The sequence below is a fragment of the Mesocricetus auratus genome, unplaced genomic scaffold, assembly GCF_017639785.1.
Source record: "Mesocricetus auratus isolate SY011 unplaced genomic scaffold, BCM_Maur_2.0 Super-Scaffold_100676, whole genome shotgun sequence".
Classification (NCBI taxonomy): domain Eukaryota; kingdom Metazoa; phylum Chordata; class Mammalia; order Rodentia; family Cricetidae; genus Mesocricetus; species Mesocricetus auratus.
In genome coordinates, this window is record NW_024429266.1 from 54,691,031 (window position 1) to 54,708,953 (window position 17,923).

General features: G+C 40.2%; 1 protein-coding gene and 1 non-coding gene across 7 annotated transcripts in view; one reads left to right on the top strand and one right to left on the bottom strand.

The window, feature by feature from the left end:
• Window positions 1-17,923, top strand: part of Ppp1r12b (protein phosphatase 1 regulatory subunit 12B) — a 210,386-nt gene that overhangs the window by 82,695 nt on the left and 109,768 nt on the right. For 2 of the 6 annotated variants that reach the window (XM_040737401.1, XM_040737402.1), the window contains exons 10-13: window positions 1,496-1,690; window positions 3,065-3,147; window positions 4,046-4,171; window positions 11,097-11,279. In XM_040737401.1, coding sequence (XP_040593335.1) covers window positions 1,496-1,690; window positions 3,065-3,147; window positions 4,046-4,171; window positions 11,097-11,279 — 587 coding nt within the window. Of the gene's footprint in view, window positions 1-1,495; window positions 1,691-3,064; window positions 3,148-4,045; window positions 4,172-4,652; window positions 4,696-6,724; window positions 6,905-11,096; window positions 11,280-17,923 lie in introns of those variants that run through there. The other 4 variants (XM_040737408.1, XM_040737404.1, XM_040737403.1 and 1 more) reach the window with 4 other exon arrangements.
• Window positions 15,674-15,780, bottom strand: LOC121137300. Its single transcript, XR_005874562.1, has one exon. It is a non-coding gene; the product is annotated as a U6 spliceosomal RNA (small nuclear RNA).

Consider the following 17,923-nt stretch of genomic DNA (forward strand, 5'->3'; position numbering starts at 1 on the left):
TAGAACCTAGGGTCTTGAACATGCTAGTCAAGCATAGTGCCACTGAGCTGTATCCTGCTGGAAATTTTCTTTTCCTTTTCTGTGGTTTTGCAATGGGTCTTAAGTAACTATAGGCCATGCTGGCCTCAAACTTACTGTGTAGCTGAGTATGATCTTGATCTACCTACTTCTACTTTCTAAATGCTGGAATTTACAAGCATGTGTCACCATACCCAACGGAAGCTTCCTTTTTTGATATTCAAAATTCTTTTAAATGCAATTGTGGTGATGGTGAGCTATTGGTTTCTTTGAAAGGTGTTCTGTTTAGGTAGAATAAGAAAGATGGTGACTTTCTCATTTCAAAAATATTTATCTTTTTAAATTTCTTGTCCAATAAAATGTCAAACTCTTTGACATTATCTTCTTAATATTAGAGTTAGAATTTTGAGGAGTTATCATCAGTAGTAACTTAAAATTAACTTACCATGAGAGACCTTGGGACACTCAGCCCTAAACGAGATGTCTCCATCAAATCCCTTCCCTCAGGGCTCAGGGAACCCTGTGGAAGAGGAAGCAGAAACAGTATTAGAACCAGAAGGGGTGGAGGACACCAAGGAAACAAGGTCCTCTACATCAACATGAACAAAGTTCATGTGAACTCAAGAGACCGAGGCAGCACGCACAGGGCCTGCATTGGTCTGAGCTGGGTCCTTTGTGTATATTATGCCAGTTTAGTGTTTCCATGGAATTCCTGAGTGTGCAAATGAGTGGGTCTCTGTTTCTTGTGACTTCTCTTGGTTCTCTTCTTTCTTTCTTTTTTTCTTTTTTTGTTGTCCAATTCTGATATGTTAGTTTTTGTTTTATTATATTTATTATTTTCCATTTACTAATGACAGATAAAATGGGAAGGGATCCAGATGGGAGCAGAGGCCAGAAAGAACTACTAGAAGCAGAAGGAAGGGAAATTGTAACCAGGTTATGTTATATGAGAGAAAAAAAATATTTCAATAAAAGAATATAATTAGCTTATTACACGGAAGAACCTTTCCTCTACATATATTTATATATTAGCTCATCCTATTTCTTCAGACTGTATCAGAGGGAAGAATTAAGCTTGTTACCAGTTTTACAGATAAAGCACATTGAGGCAGAGGAGAAAACTAGCTTATTTTCAGGTACCCAGCAGTCAAAAGAAAAGGAATCACCGGAGCACAGTCTCCTGGTGCTTCAGGGGAGTGCTGGTTCACAAGGACAGCAAAGGGGCTTCCTTTCTCAGAGCAAGTTTGTGGGTAGAAGAACTAAAAATTGGAGTTCACTGCTGGCTTCTGAAGAAAGAACTCTTGGGAGCATCTAACATCTGTCAAGTGAATGGGCACAGTGGCCGGAAGCCTGCCAGGGGTCTGTTCCTATAGTACGTCCTAGGCTGCTCCACGGAACTTCATTAAGTGGTGAAGAGCAAATAGGACAAAGCAGAATAGATCACCAGCAGTTTCCCCTTCCTTTTTTTCCCTCATAGTTGTCTGGTCTTTTCAACAAGACAGAAGAGCCCAAAGACGAATCTCCTTCTTCGTGGAGACTGGGACTCAGAAAAACTGGTAGTCACAACATGCTGAGTGAAGTGGCCAACTCCAGGGAAGCGTTTAGAGATCGAGGCTCTTCCATCTACCGTTCCTCATCAAGCCCTCGGATCTCAGCTGTGCAGGATGACAAGGTACAGTGAGGGAAGGGAGGGGGTCTGCCGGGCATTCCAAGGCAGTGTTCTTCAGTGAAAATTCAGTCATGACAACAAAGAGAAGTGTTTTCTAGTCCCTAGGTTATCTGTGGAAGTACAAAGACTGTGAAGATGTTCTTAAAATGGAGAGCAAAAGTAATTTCTTGTTACAAAAGGATGAAGGGCTTTGGTATAAGGCATTTGATGTCTGTTGAAATGAGTTGGCCTTGCCACTTCAATAGTTTCATCAAGTAGTTATTTATTTGCTAGTATTTTTCTTGGCCAAAAAAGAAAGTCTTAAAAATAGCTTTTGCTTTTGGATTATTTTATGTTCATTCTTTCTTACTTACCTAGAGCAAAACAATGACTCAGAAAGTTGAACAAGGCCCAAATGGTTCTTCTGAATCAGTACCAGGAAAACTTAACTCTTTTGATATTTGCAAGCAGAGTTGAACTTTGAACCTTAGTGCAGCTGGGTACGTTAGCACTTAGTGGTTTATTGTTTCTTTGTTAAAATTAAGACAGGATGGTCTGGAACTTGCTATGTAGCCTTAACCTCCCAAGTGCTGGAATTCTGGGTATATACTGTCATACCCTGCCTAATAGAAAATTTTTAGCCTGTTATTTTTCATTTGTAGAAATATATGACTAGGCTGACTTTACAAGCAGTTCACTATGGTATTCATCAAAGAAGAGTATGGTTCTAGATTTTATGAGATTCACTTAGTGTTCTACTCTGGGGTCTTCCTAGGAATCATAGCCCTCTTACTGCTTGCTTTTCTGGCAACAGCTTGAAGGGATGAGTTATAGTGGTTGGATAAACTGCAGTGTATCTGTGGCATGTGTCCTTAAGGAAGTTGCATTTTGAGGAAAAAATAGCTGGAGACTCAATGAGACCCATGCCTACCCGGCATTACATGGAGCTGCTTGTGGCTTCTCAGGCCCCCTTTCTCACTCCCCTTCATGCTGTCCTCTGTATAAATTGTGCTGTTTTCTTCACTGGAGCACCCTGACTTTCTTCTTGAGAATTGTTTCCCTCCATATAGGATTTTTATGATGGATAGGTAAGAATAAGTTTTTGAAAGATAATCTTTTATAATAACCACTCAAAATAGAATTAAGGATGAATCCAGATATGAGAATATATAACTATCATAAGATCCACTTTTTTCCTCTTCTTGAGATTTGAGGCCAAGTCTCACTTTCGTAGCTCTGGCTGGCCCTGAACTTAAAATCTTCATACTTTTACTTCCCAAGGGCTGGGATTACAAGTGTACCACTGCACCTAGTGGAATCCTGTGTTTGTACCAGAAATGTTTTATGTTCTGTCAGTATTGAATCTTTCTTGCATTTTGCATGTTTTTACTTTTATAGGAAAGGGAAAACAAAAACTATTTTAATACTTTGGCACCCCGGAGGCTCAGCAGCACAAGTGACATTGAAGAAAAGGAGAACAGGTAATCACAATACATGTCAAAAGATGATTTCTTTCTGCCCCTCTGGGCATAGGGGTATGGCTATTATTTGTCTGCCTTTTTCCACAGGTGTTCTCAGTACATTGTGGATTGCTTGTCCTGCCCAGAATACTTCCCAGCCTTTAATTTCTCTCTTTGCCAGTTCTACTCCCTTTAAATTGTAATTTCAGTTTAGACATTACTGTCTGTAGGACTCTGGTCCTTCCAAGTATGAGTTAGTTTTAGTACCCCAGCAGGCTATTGTTGCATTTCAAGACAGAACCCAATCTAGACCCTTTTTTTCTGAAGGCACGCTACTCTCAACAGACATCACTTGGGAGCCTGTTGGAACTGCAGCTCAGGCTGCATCTCAGAGCTGCAGAATTAGAATCAGAATTTCCTCAGTGATTCAAATAAATGTTAAAGCCCACGAAGGATTGCTGTAGCCCTATAGCCTCTACAGCAGAGATCCCAAGTTCTTGATTGTGAGTGCAAAAAACCTACTACAGCCCCTTCTGGATCTCTTGTCATTTGTTAATGCTGAACAGGCATATAGCAGCACCCCTCCTGTTTTCTTTCTGTAGTAACTTATTAGCTCCTTCGCCGCTGGAGATCATTGCAAGGTTCTTAAATGAGAATAAGAAGTGATTCCTCATCACAAAAGGAAGAGGGGCTTTTGGTGTGAGGTACAGTTTTGTTCCTGTTGGAATGAGTTGGCTTTAATGCTGATAGAAGAAAGCCAACACCAGGACAGGAAACAGGTGGAGAAAACAGAGTCAGTTGAAAGATGTGCTTGTTTCTTTAGCGTGTTACAGTTTTCCATTGGCTCTTCTCTGTGTTTATAGTTCAAATTGGTGGTAGGAATCATCGTTTTGTTGGTTTGTCTTTCTTGCCTCCACAGAGAGTCAGCTGTTAATCTAGTGAGGAGTGGCTCCCACAGCAGGCAGCTGTGGAGGGATGAAGCGAAGGGAAATGAAACCCCACGGACAACTGCCCCCTCCACTTATGTGTCCACTTACTTGAAAAGGTACCAGCTGCAGAGGGGTGGGAGGCGACTTCCTTCACTCTGATCATGGGAGTGTGGGTAATGACTGCATGCTTTTCATATCCAATTAGTACCACAAAAATGGGTGGCTTTTAGGCTTTTGGGGTCAACATGTTCACTGACTTAAAATTAATTTGTTCTCTTAATTCCTGGATTAAAGTAAGGCAGTTCCAATCCTCACAGCAGACATGACTTTACATGCCATCCTCTCAGCCCTATTGATATTTCAATCTGAAGTAGCATCTACTGATCTCTGGGGGAGATGGGATTTATGCTCTTGCCCAAAACTAGAGTATTTTCATCACAGGTTACATTGGGGGTGGGGAGAGGGAGGGGCACGATAGGGTGGTAAGGAATGGGGAATGGGAACAGTTTTCTATTGGATTTAAGACATTTCATGTTGAGCCTGTTAATTTAGGGACTTGAGTTGTTTTTGTTTTTTTATGACTTTAATGGCCCTCAGATCCATCAAGATGTGAAACTCGCAAGTTTGGTGTGCAGAGAAGGTACATGGGTTTCCTTTGATCTCATCTGTATTCTCTTTCCTGCAATTGTTTTCTTTGCCACAAGCTAGCCAGCAAGCAAAGCACCTCTGCCAGAACCATTAAGCTACAAGGACACTTAATAATATTTTTGTTTGAATTTCACTGCTGATGTAGAAGAATCTGTTTTTCATTGCTTACTTTGAATTCTTTCTTCACTTCCACTTAACCCTTCCAGCTATCGCCTCCTGCCTTCATCATTAGGCTTTCTAGATGGCTACCTTAGAAACAGGCTTTGGCTAAGACTGTAAGAGCAGATTTGCTGTTTGTGGTCAAAACTATTTCTACCTAACAGTAAAGCTCTTGACAGGTAGTTAATGTTAGAACATGGGAAATAAGCTGTAATGGAAACAGACACCACTGCCTTTTGATTCTTTACTTCTGCATGTACATCCTAAGAAAGGACTTGACTTTGAAAGTACCTAAGTACAGCTCAGTGATATCAACAGTTATTTTATGTATTTATTTATACAGACAAGACCTCATGTAGCCTCAGCTGGCCTTGAACTCAATTATGTAGTTGAAAGTAACCTTGAAAATTTGATCTACCTGCCTTCACCTCCTGCGTACTGAGGTTACAAGCATATGTGACTACACACACTTATGAGGCGAGGAATTTACCCCAGTGCCTCCTGTATGCTAGGCAATCATACCAACTGAGTTACATCCAAGCCCACTGACTATTACACAAATCAGGTGTTTGGGGCTTTATGAGGGTATCACCAATTTCTCTTGAAGGGAAGGCCTTGAATTACAAAGATATATCGCTATTTCTTACAGTCAAATTCAATGTCAAAGAAACTTTTCTAAGAGAATAATGTTCTAAAGGTAGGATAAAAGAAAACGTCAATTTAGTTTCCAAGTGTGGAGTTACTTGGGGGTGAGGTTATTGATGCTCATGACCCAAATTTATCAGCAAGTGGGTTTAAGTGGCTTTGGTTTGCTGTAGTTTGGGCAAAGTTATAGTGAACAGAAGATGAAAGAGCTACAAATTGTGCTTAATTAATGAGCATTTATCGAGAAAAGATCTACAACTTGCTTGGTGCCTTAGATTTCCAGTGGTTGTTTTCTGTGATCCACAGTGATTTTATAAAGCCTTGTGATCTTCCCAAGAAGAAAGAATTGTATGCCATCAGCATTTTATAAAGAAAGTACAAGAAGGAATCTCTCATCCCCTAGCTGTGCCAAGCCTTGGTATTCTTCAAATTTCCTACATCATTTCTTGTATTTAGCCAGGGGCTAGTCTCATGCATCCCAGTAAAGCACTGCTTTTCTAGAGAAAGTTTCACAGCTTTTTTCCTCACTCCCTAGTGTTGATTACAGTCAGAAAGCATCTACAAACTTCTAACACAGTGATGTTTGCTGCAGATGAGATAGTCCTTACGTCTTCAATTGAAAACGAACAAAACTCTTTGCTGTTTTCTGCCCACACACTGTTACTCTGTAGACTTAAAGTAAGCTTTAAATCTTCCCTATGCCATTTTTGTTTAAGCTAAATGACTGCAGCAGCTGATTTTTCCTCACATAGCTCCTTTCTTTCCTTTTGTGTTTAAAAATTTTAAGACTTCCCCAATTCTTGGGTCTTTTGGCTTCTGCAACATTACTTCTCTATCATGTAGGTGGTCATGTTGCATGATTTGGGGCCTGGGGTTTGTTCGGGATTTTTTTTTTCATTCTAATAATAGTCTCTCGTCATTTATTCTACTTTCTTGCTTTCCGTTGTTGAATGCCGCCTCTCTTCCTTTTCTCTTGGATGATTGATCAGAAAAAAAATCCTCCTTCAAAGAGTGATGATTGTTTCACTCTTGGATGAGTGCCTGCTTGCTGCTGGAGACCCAGCTCCGGCTGGAGTTACCTCTCCTCTTCCTTGGTTGCCATGCCATCTCTTTGGTCTACATTCCTTTCACGTGCACAATCTGGGTGGGAAGGTGGTGTTGGGAAATGGTGGGTGAGCAGCATGTCCTGAAGAAAGTGACTGTGTGCTGTTTTTCAGTGCTTCCTTTGGTAAAAGTAGTGACCCCACAAGTCCCTACATTTCAGCCAATCGCAATTCATCTCCTGCTACCTCACCCATTACCATTGGTTCATCCACCTCTCGGGGCAGCCAGTGGCAACCTGCCTCTTGCCCTGCACCAGTCAGTACAAACACTACTGCATCTGTACAACATGTCAGGTAAGGCTTCTTGGAGCCATTTGAGTTACATCATCGCAGTTAATGCTTCTGGAAACACATATGAGATTTGAAGCAAGGAGGCTTTGTCAATGTAGGAGTAAGTTAAATTCCTGTGGCAGTATCCAGAATTTAATGAAGATGCTTTTGTTTTGACTTTACTAGCCAGTCGATAGTTGCTTATTGAATAACATTTGATTCATATCATTGTCTTGATGTTCAAGAGTCAAAGTAGCATGATTGCTTTCATTTCTCAAGCACCTTTCCAATTGTGATTACTTATTATTGTTTTAGTAAGAATCTCATGTATTTAGTCTTTTGGAAGATGACATACAAACCCAAAAGAAAAGCTAATCCATGTTCCAAAAACCTCCTATAGCCTTCTGAAAATTATGCCAATTAGTATTCTTTTGGGAGGACTGTGAGGAGAGGTTTGTCTTTGCGGAAACTATGTACTGGGAGCGTATCTTTTTGCTTTTCTGTTCATCTAAAGATAGCATGACAGAGTGTCATTGTGAAAGCACAGCAAGACTTCAGTTCTTTCTTGGTTTGATTATTTTGAGATAGGGTCTCACAATGTAGGCTTAGATGACTTTGACTTCACTATGTAAATCAGGCTGGCCTTGAATTGAAAGATCTGCCTCCTAAGTGCTGTGATTAAAGACATGTACTGACACCCAGTCGATACCCTCATATACATACTTAATTGATGTGTATGTGTCTATACCTCCTTGTCTGTGTGTGCACCATCAGATCTCCTAGAACTGCATTTTCAGGTGCTTCTGCGCACCTGAAGTAGTTGCTGGGCACAGAAACTGGGTTCTTTGCATGCACCAAGTGCTCTTAAGCAGAGACTTCTCCAGCCATTAGCTGCACACCTGTAAGTAAAACTATAGGCATTTACCCTTTCCTGGGTGTTGGAGGCCATTTTGTTTTTGCCATATGACTTTAATGGACCTGCTTTGGCAAAAAGACAATTAAAAAATAAAAATGATGATAGTATTGTTGCCAGAATACCTAGTATGGTGGTGCTTCATTGATGTTTACCTGTTTAATAGATTTCTTTCCCTGAAACAAATAGTCACCATTAATTTGGTTAGAAAGAATTATTTTATAATACATTATTATTAATACTGTTATAATTATGTTGAGATTTCAAGCTTATGACTCTGATAGTAACACTATATAGTTGCATAGAAATTTATTTTATTCCAATAATAATGCAGCTGCATTGACATTCTGTGTATTATCACTAAAGATGAAGAATCCAGACAGGAGGATGGAAGCTTAACATAGTGTTTAGCACTTGCTTATCATGCCTAAGGCCCTGGGTTCAACCCTGAGCACTGAGGAAATCACAGAGCTGACACAGGGAACTGTTTTGTTGAACCCTATCTTGTGACAGGCACTGGACTAGTTTCTGTACAAAAGGGATTTGTAGACTGGGATTTGTTTTACTCACACGCAGCAGTAAATCCCTGTATTATTGCTTTAAGTATGAGAAGCTTTCCTTTTCTTATAAATAAGAAAGCCTAGAAACAAGGCCAGCGCAGCAGCTCTAAAGTCATTAAAAGATCCAGTTCTTTTTCTTTACATCATGGATTCTGTTTCCGAGGCTTGCCTCACAGTCCAGAATAACTGCTGGAGGTTCTAGCCGTGGTGGCTGCATTCTGGTTATGAAGTAATAGACAAGAGAGAAGCAGGTAAAGAAGGACCTCTGAATTAATACTTTTTTTAGAAACACTTAGAGCTGTGCTTATGTCTTGTGGTATATTTCCGGATCTGGCATACCTTGGAAGATGTGGGGTAGGTACATTGTTGCCCTAAGAAATACAGAGCACATAGGGCTGGAGAGATGGCTTCCAAGTCTGATGACCTAAATTCCATCTTTGGATTTCACGTAGTTGAAGGAAAGAACTGACTCCTGCAAATAGCTTCTGACCTATGTAAATACGTCTGTGTGCATACAAACCACACACCCCATACACCAAATAAATAAATGTAAAGAATTTATAATCTCAAAAGATAAAAAGATAATTTAAAAGTATGTATAGGGCACCTGTTAGGAAGGTCAGGGATAAGGAGTGTTAGGTAACTCTTGCCTTGGGCACTTATATGTTATTTACAATTTTGCAAGCAGCTCCCTGATATATTGAGCATCGTATGCATTTTTAGATGAGGAAGGCAAACCAAAAGCTTGGTCATCTGCCCAAGGTCACAAAGCCATTGAGGAACTGAAGCAGGCTTTATATCCAGATTAGTTCATGAAGAACCTGTTTTGTTTACCCTTAGTTTATATTTTATTCTGGGTACTATTTAGGTATTGTGTAGACATCACTTTGTTTCATCATCACGAGAGCTCTTCCTGATGGCAGCATTACTTTCCCTGTGTTATAGATGAAGAGATCAGGTCTTGAAGTTGGTTGATTATTAGCACCATGTGGTTCCATTATGTAGTTTCTGAGCCTGCTGTAGAGCTTTCCTGGCTGCCCTTGAACGACCTGCTTATAAAGTTATGACATGTTTCAAAATAATAGTAAAGTTTTATTAGAAAATAAAATAAAATCTCTGGCATTTCATCAATCTAAGAGATTGCAAGGCTGGCGAGATGTTCAGCAGGTAAAGATACTTGGGGCATAGGTCTGGCATCCTGAGTTTGAGACCCAGAACCCACGTAAAGGAGAAAGGAGAGAGTGCCACAAAGGTGACCTCTGACCTCCTCCCATATACTTTGAGCATATACACACCTATAGATAAAACTTAAAAAAAAAGAGATTACAGAGAATGCAAAACACATTATTAACCCCAAAATAAACTTCAGTAACTTTCATTAAGTATAAAATCTTACTTCAGGCTTTTTTGTTTCTGGTGTTTGTTTGTTTGTTTGTTGGTTGGTGAAGGTGGAGACTGTTTCCCAGACTGGTCTCAAATCTTGGGTTCATGAAATTTTCCTGTTTCAGCCACCTAGTAGTTGAGAGTTATAGGTAAATACACTGTTCCCAAGTTGGCACCATATCCCTGTGGCTATGCTTCTCATTAATTTTATTAGTGCTTTGTATATATTAATAAACCTGAGAAATTATCTCCAACTTTTTAGATGAGAAAATGAATATACATTATCACCTTATTCTGAGATTTTAATTGCTTCTGGAGAAGTAGCTTATATTTTTAGATATAGCTTCTATCTTCAAAAATATTATATTTTTATATGTGTCTTAATGCCAAGGTTAGACTTTATGACTTGATTATCTCTTTTATATTTACCCTAATAATATATTTGGAAGTGAGTTTGTAGTTACTTGTAACCATTTCTGATAATAATTGTGAGTAGGTGAAAAACAGATTTTTAACATTCATGCTTTTCATTGCTTTTCCCATCTCTGCAAGTATCAATTTTGGATCTCTGTTACCCCAGCAACAAGCTGTGACATCACAAATGATAGCTTTTTGGGTGGAGAGCCAATGGTTGCTCCTGTCTCTTTGTTAAGAAACAAAGATCTTATTTTCACATAAATGACTTTAATTACACAGCTTGCTGTTGCAGTCTGTAGTTAAGGTTACATATAGAATCCTGCTCCATTTCTGTTTCAGTTTCTTACTTAGGCAGCTATGAATTTAGAGAATTAGGCACTTGGCTAAATGGGAAACGACTGCAGTTGCTGGACTAGGTGAGAGAGAACCAAATAGACTGAGGTTGTAGAATAATTTTCAAATGGATAATTCAAGAAGATGATCATCAAATCTAGGCTGAGGACTGCCACAAAGACTTTCCCTGCCAAGAATTGAGGGACAGGTGGAGACTAACCTCGTAAGTGATTTTAGTGTCTTTTTTCACCTGTAGTGAGATCCTGTCTCTTTGTGCATGTGTGGAGGGAGGTCAGGTGGCAATGAGTCATTTAGGACACTTGCATATGTCACTATCTCGCCTTGTGCCACAGCTGATTTTTGTTTGTTTGTTTTTTAATCTCATGCAAAAAAAAAAACCCTATAAAATGTAAGTCCTGGGCAGAAGATGTGAGACTAAATCTATGATCATACTGTTCCAAATTTAAGAGCCCGCAATTAACAAACCAACAAACAAAATCTGAGCAAGAAGATTCTCATTAGATCTGTGCCCCTCCTTTCTCTGTGCCAGTATTTTATTGTATACCACACCTGACCATTCTCCTTTTGTTCCTGTCTTTCTTAATTTCAGGACTCCTTACAAATCCCAGACTGATTCAACAGCAGAGAAAACAACAGACAGTGTCTCTTCTAGTACCCCTCTGTGTGTGATCACCAATCGCCCTGCACCAAGCACTGCCAATGGGGTTCCAGCTGCTACAGTGTTCTCCTCCACTGGAACAGACTCCTCTGTCGAAGCCCGGGAGAAGAGGAGGTAGGGGGTTCCTGATGCATTTGCAGGGCTCTGCTTTGGATAAGAGATAGAGAAGTGGGTATGAAGTCCTTGACCCAAGCTCAAATAGATCTTAATTTACTATTTAGGTTATCTTGGAAGGTGTTTTGTTTTGTTTTTGCTGTTTGTTTGTGTTGGTGGAGGTCTTATTTCTGACCATTTAGCATTATGTTCTGTATATAGTCAGACATTTTTTTCTTCTTGTCTTATAATAATTGACAGGTATAATTTTGCCTTTTGTGATGTGGAGCTTGAAGCCCTTCATTTTGTTCTGAGTTTTCTGTGATCACTCTGTGCAGCAAAGTAATACTGTGAAAAAAAAAAACTCAAAGAAGCAGAGCTGGATGCATAGTTTTATATGTGTGAAAATAATACCAGGGAAGGAAGTGAACATTTATGGTGATGCAGGATTGAGACCCGCCTGTCTGTAATTGTTGAGCCTTGCTGTGCTCCTCAGGCTGCCTCCAGTCTTTTGAGCCTCTTGCCGTAGCCTGCCTGAGGCTAGGAGTGCATGCTCTGCTACACTGCAGTGTTTTTAGGACGGAGAGATTCTGAGAGGGCACAAGAACACAAGTTTTGGCTGTTAGGATTAAGAGGTTGTGGATATTGTGATGAAAGGAAGAACTGCTGAGTGCTGTCTCCAGCTTGTGGTCTATAAAATCCAGTGTGTGTGGAAGACTGAGGCTACAGTATCACTTTCTAAGACTAGAAAGAGGCAAACCTTTATTGAGATTTATATTTTTAGTTTGATTTATTTTCAGTATCCAAAAAGATATTTTTCTATTTCTCAAGGAAGTACTATCTAAAAGATACAGTACCAAACTTTTTAGGTATTTTTTTATTGTTAAGCATACATTTTGAAAAAGGAGGGGAGAAGTTAAGTGTATTGAAAAATGGTATTTTCCTGTTTTGTTTTTCTTCCATAAAATTATAAGAAAATCACTTTTCTGTACTAGCAGGTCTCTGAGACAATAGTTGTCCTCTTTTGTTTTTAAAAGAGACATTTTTATTTGCATGTGTATATATGGGTGTGTTTTTTGTGTGTGTGTATGTATACATACGTGTGTGTGTGCTTGCAAGTGTGTATATGCATGCCTGCCATGTGTGTTGCTGTTATCTTTGGAGACCAGAAGAAGGTGTCAGGTATCTTGGAGCTGGTGTTACAGGAGGTTGTGAGCCTCCTGGTATGGGGGCTGGGACCCAAATTTAGGTCCTCTGGAGGAGCAGCAAGTGTTCTTAAGAGCTGAGTCATTTCCCTAGCCCTAGTTGTCTTCTTGCTAATTGACTTCTAGTCAAGTAAACATTAATAAGTTGGTCTTGAATGTGTAATGCTTGTATATTTACTAATTTGCAGAGAAATACTACTAGTTTCACCTGAGAAACTAAATTTAATAGCAGACTTTTCAATAGCCATAAAAGAAATTATTCTTTAAAATGTTTCTTAGGGCATTTGTTGATAAGTGTTTTGTGCAAGTATGAGGACATGAGTTCCGATCATCAGCAACCAAGTAATAGCAGACAAGGCATCTCACATCTGTGACCTCCACTTGGAGGAGGCAGAAGTAGGCAGCCTGAGAGCTGCCCTGGCTGACAGTGTAGACTATACATGATCTCCTGGTTCAGTAAAAGTGGAGAAACAGCTGAGGAAGACATGATCCTACATACACAGCTGCATGTAAACATGTACATACTCACACAAGTACATATACCCACATCTCACACATCGTGTTTCTTAGCTGAGAGAGGTAAAAACAAGTTGGATTTATTAAGATTATGATCCTTGGGGGCCGGGCGTTGGTGGCGCACGCCTTTAATCCCAGCATTTGGGAGGCAGAGGCAGGCAGATCTCTGTGGGTTCGAGGCCAGCCTGATCTACAAGAGCTAGTTCCAAGACAGCTTCCAAAGCCACAGAGAAACCCTGTCTCGATAAACCAATAAAAAAAAAAAGATTATGATCCTTGGAATGGTGGAGAAGTCATGTTTGTTTTCAGGCTGCATTGAGTTGGTGCATTCATTAGAGAATCATGGAGAGACACTGCCTCCTTGAATATCATAACTTACATTATGACAGCATTTGCTACAGATTTGATTCTGCTTAAGTGTTTTTTTCAGTCTACAGGTATCCACTGAACACCTGCTACTTAAAAAATAGGATGGCTAGGACACATTTCCTCAAGAAGCAGCAACTGTAAAAACAAAGGACTAGCTGGGCATGAGTGGTGTGCACCTTTACTTCCAGCACTCAGGAGGCAAAGGCAGGCAACCTCTGTGAGCTCCATGCCAGTCAGCGATACACATCTAGACCCTGTCTACATAAACAAACAAAATAACTAATTAAAAATAAAAGGACAAAGCTGAGATACTAGTGAACTGTAAGTATGCTGTATCAAGATGCATGAAGAGTGCTGTTTAGTGCCTTTAAGAAGGAATGAAGTGGAACCGGAGAAATGGCTCAGCACAGAGAATGCAGGTTCTATTCTCAGTGTTCATATGGTGGCTTAACAACCATCCTAACTCCAGTCCCAGGGGGTCTATGGCCATCTTCTGACTTCCACATGTTTACACATACATACATTCAAGCAAAACATTCACACACATGAGGAACGGCATGAGGGTTTGACACTAAGAGCTGTTAGTCACTTGTTTTGTACTAACTTTCACTCTTTTCAAAATCTTGATTGCTGCTGTTACCAAGTAGTACATAAGTGATTAGGCAAATATAATATGAACCTACAGGAAACATATGTACTGGTAAAAATGGCAAGTGCTAATAATAATCACATCTGTGGTATATACAATCGAGCATCATTAATCTGAAAATAGAAAATGTTCCAAATTCCATGCATACTCAAAATTGGTTTTGTTTTGTTAATTGAAGCCCAAGTCCTCCTGGCTGCTTGGTACTTATTAAATAGTTCAGGCTTGACTTGAACTTATGGCAGTCCTCCAGCCTTAGACTCCTTCATCCTAGGATTATATATGCCACCATATCTGACTTCACATACAGAGTTCCTAAAAAGTACATAAGGTAATATTCATGTTGTGTGTGGGTGGATATGTCAGTTTTTGGACACTACGACAGGCGTCTGAGAGAAATGTTTAACAGGAGGGTACTTCGCTCATGGCTTCGCTCATGGCTTCAGAGGTGATGCTTCACGGCCTGTGGTTTATTGTTGCTGGGCCTGTGGTGAGGCAGACCATCATGATGGAAGTGTGGATGAGCAAAACTGCTCATCTCTGGCAACCAAGAAGGCAGGGAGCAACAGAGGAAGTGGACTGGAACAAGATAGCTCGTGGGGACATCCCTCCAGTGACCAACCCGCCAATGAAGTTGCACTTCTGAATGTTGTAACATTGCCTATTCGTGAGCTGTTGGGATCTGTCACTGCTCAGTTGTTGGGCTTAGCCATAGACCAAGTTTTCAATATAAGAGCAGGTTGTGGGGGACACATCATATGAAGCTTAAATGAATCTTATGTGTAGATATGGATTTCTTAACCAAAATAACTTGTTATGTTTATGAAAATATCTCAAAATCTGAAAAAAAATTCAAAATCTGATATGCGTCTGGTTCCCAGAAGTTTGGTTAAGAGATACTCAACCAGCCAGGCAGTGGTGGTGCATGCCTTTAATTCCAGCACCTAGGAGGCAGAGGCAGACAGATCTATGTGAGTTCAAGGCCAGCCTGGTCAACAAAGCTACATAAGGGAAACTCTGTCTCGGGGGGGAAGAGAGATGCTCAACCTGTACCATAAAGAGTGAGTTATGAACAGCATGTTACAGAAGATGAACACTTCTCCTGGGGACCCAGACGGCTCTCATGAGGCCTGTAGGATGAGTAGCAGCTAGGGGAAAAACTTTTTAAAAAAGATTTATTTTATGTGTATGAGTGTTTCGCCTACATATGTGCACTCCATGTGTGCCTGGTGCCTAGGGAAGTCAGAAGAAGGTGTTGGATAGCCTAGAACTGGAGGTATGGATGGTTGTGAACTACCACGTGGAGACTGGGAATTGAACCTGTGCTCTTAATACTTAATTTTAATCTCCAGTCTCCAGGGGACAAACTGTCTAAGTGAGTTATGGCAATTGAAAAGACAGTGTTAAGTGGAGTCAGATTATTTGGAGAAACTGCAAGAAGGTTTTATATCTAAATGAAACATTAGGGGGAAAGTGGTTTTAGATGAGGGTGGGAAGTAGCTATATCATGTCAGTGCAGTGTCTTGCAGCCAGTGATGAGGATTTGGGATTTATAGGCTATGAATTATGGTGAGCCAGTAGAATAATTTTTCCAACAGCTTTATAGAGATATAATTCATATATCGTATAGTGCACATGTTTAAAGTAACAAGACATTGGGTTTTTTTTTAGATTTTTTTTTTAATATGGAACGCTTCACGAATTTGCATGTCATCCCTGCTCAGGATCCATGCTAATCTTACCTGTATCATTCCAATTTTAGTATATGTGCTGCCAAAGCGAGCACTCAACAAATGTTCTTAACCACCAACCCATCTCTCCATCCAAAGACATTAACTTTTAGAATGTGGACCAATAGGGTGTGACTATTGGCACAGTGAATTTTGAACATTCTTATTACCTGTAAGAGAAATCCTATACCTATTTCCCTCATCTCTTTGTACCCTCCCTTTCTGCAACCTAAGCAACCTCAAGGACCCAAATTTGGTTCCTAGCACCCACATCCAGTAGCTCATAACCTCCTTCCTATATGGCCAGCTCCTGGGCATCTGATGCCTTTTTCTGGATTCCAAGGGTTATGTGCACACACACACACACACACACACACACACACATATTTTAAAAAACGAAATGTATAGATTTCTGTTAGGGTGTGGAGGAGGGGAATCCAAATCAGACTGCATTGGTACCTGGGAGATGACTAGAGGCAATTGGAAACTGATAAATAGCAATGGAAGGTGATATTTTAGAGGAAGCCTAAGAAATTCTTGAAACAAACAAGCTTTCTCTTCCTAAAACTGGAGGAAAGCAAGGCCATTGTAGTGTTTCTGCAAGTATTTTTTATGAAAACAGATTTAGATGAAGGGAGTGGGGGATAGCCAAATTAATTGGAAAACAATGGATTAAGTGAAGTTAAACAGGCTCACTCAAAAAGCCTTCTCTGGTCATCTGGGAAGAGTAATGGTTGAAGGTGGGGCTTGGGAATGAGTAGGATGTAGCATGTTCCCAACAGGGTTGTTTTTACTTTGCAGAAACCCCCAAATTAATGCTCCGCTGGATCGTCTTTGGAAAGTAGGCAGGAACCAAATCAAGTAGGCTTTTGTCTGTGGTATGTTAAGAAACTTGATCTTCTGTTCTCAGAGCTATGAAATACCATAGTGGAATTTTCAATAGGAGAATGACTTGATCACATAAAACATATCATTTAAGCCTTTACAGAATTAAAGCCATTTTGCTTCTCCCTTTAGATAAGCATAAACTAAAAGGGAAAAAAATCAGATGTTTTGAAACAGCTAAATATTTCTTCTGAAAGAGCATGCTGAGTGATAATTCTTTGCCTTTGAAGCTTCAGCTTTCTCTGTAATCAGTTCATTATGGAAGTGTTTTGACTCCTGCTGGGAAGCCTTGAGGGAGGCCTGAAGCTCTTATTCACAGGTCCAATTTGAAACAATTAGTAGCATTGGAATAAATGGGGATTAGAAACTGGTCACAGCAAGACTTAAGCAGTAGAAAGCCATCACCCAGAAATAATCTCCATTTGCCTTGTAATTGAAGCACTTAGACTGGGGAGTGGGATTTAGCCCTGCATTTCACAGTTGGTACTCTTGCTCCTCAGCAGTTTTGTTTGAGGAAGGGATAGTGACTGTGTTTAGGACTAGCCAACAGGCAGTTTCAGCTTTATCTCTTTGTCACTAGATCTGGTTGACTGCTGACATATTGTTAAATGAACAAGCCAGGTGCAAAGGATACTTACATTATGATACCAAATAAACGCAATAATGTTAATACTGTGTGTTGGGTGAGAGGATTCTGGCTAATCCCCTACTTTTCTAGGCTGAAAAGGTATTGCTGTTGCAATGGAATGGAAGGAGGAAGAACAATTTAAAAAATTGCTCTGGAACCAGTCTCCCTTGTGATATTAGCCTGTGGAAATGGCCATGTCCACCCAATGGTAATGGCAATAGCCAGTCAAAGTTTTCAGAATTCTCTCTGTCTCTGTCTCTGTCTCTCTGTCTCTCTGTCTCTCTGTCTCTCTGTCTCTGTCTCTGTCTCTGTCTCTCTCTCTCTCTCTCTCTCTCTCTCTCTCTCTCTCTCTCTCTCTCTCTCTCTGTGTGTGTGTGTGTGTGTGTGTGTGTGTGTGTGTGTGTGTGTGTGTGTCTAGAGATTGGACCTAGGGCCTGGCCTTGTTGCTTCTAGGTAAGCACTCTGTAGCTGAATTACTTTCCATAGCCCCTTTGTTAGCTTTATTTTTTTAAAGGGGTTGGGAGAGGGACAAGGGCTTGAACTTGCTCTGTAACCCTGGCAGAACTTGGGGGTCTCCATGCCTTATTCTCTTGAGTAGTTGGGAATACAGACCTGGGTAATTTGTTTTCTTCCTTCCTTCGTTCCTTCCTTCGTTCCTTCCTTCGTTCCTTCCTTCGTTCCTTCCT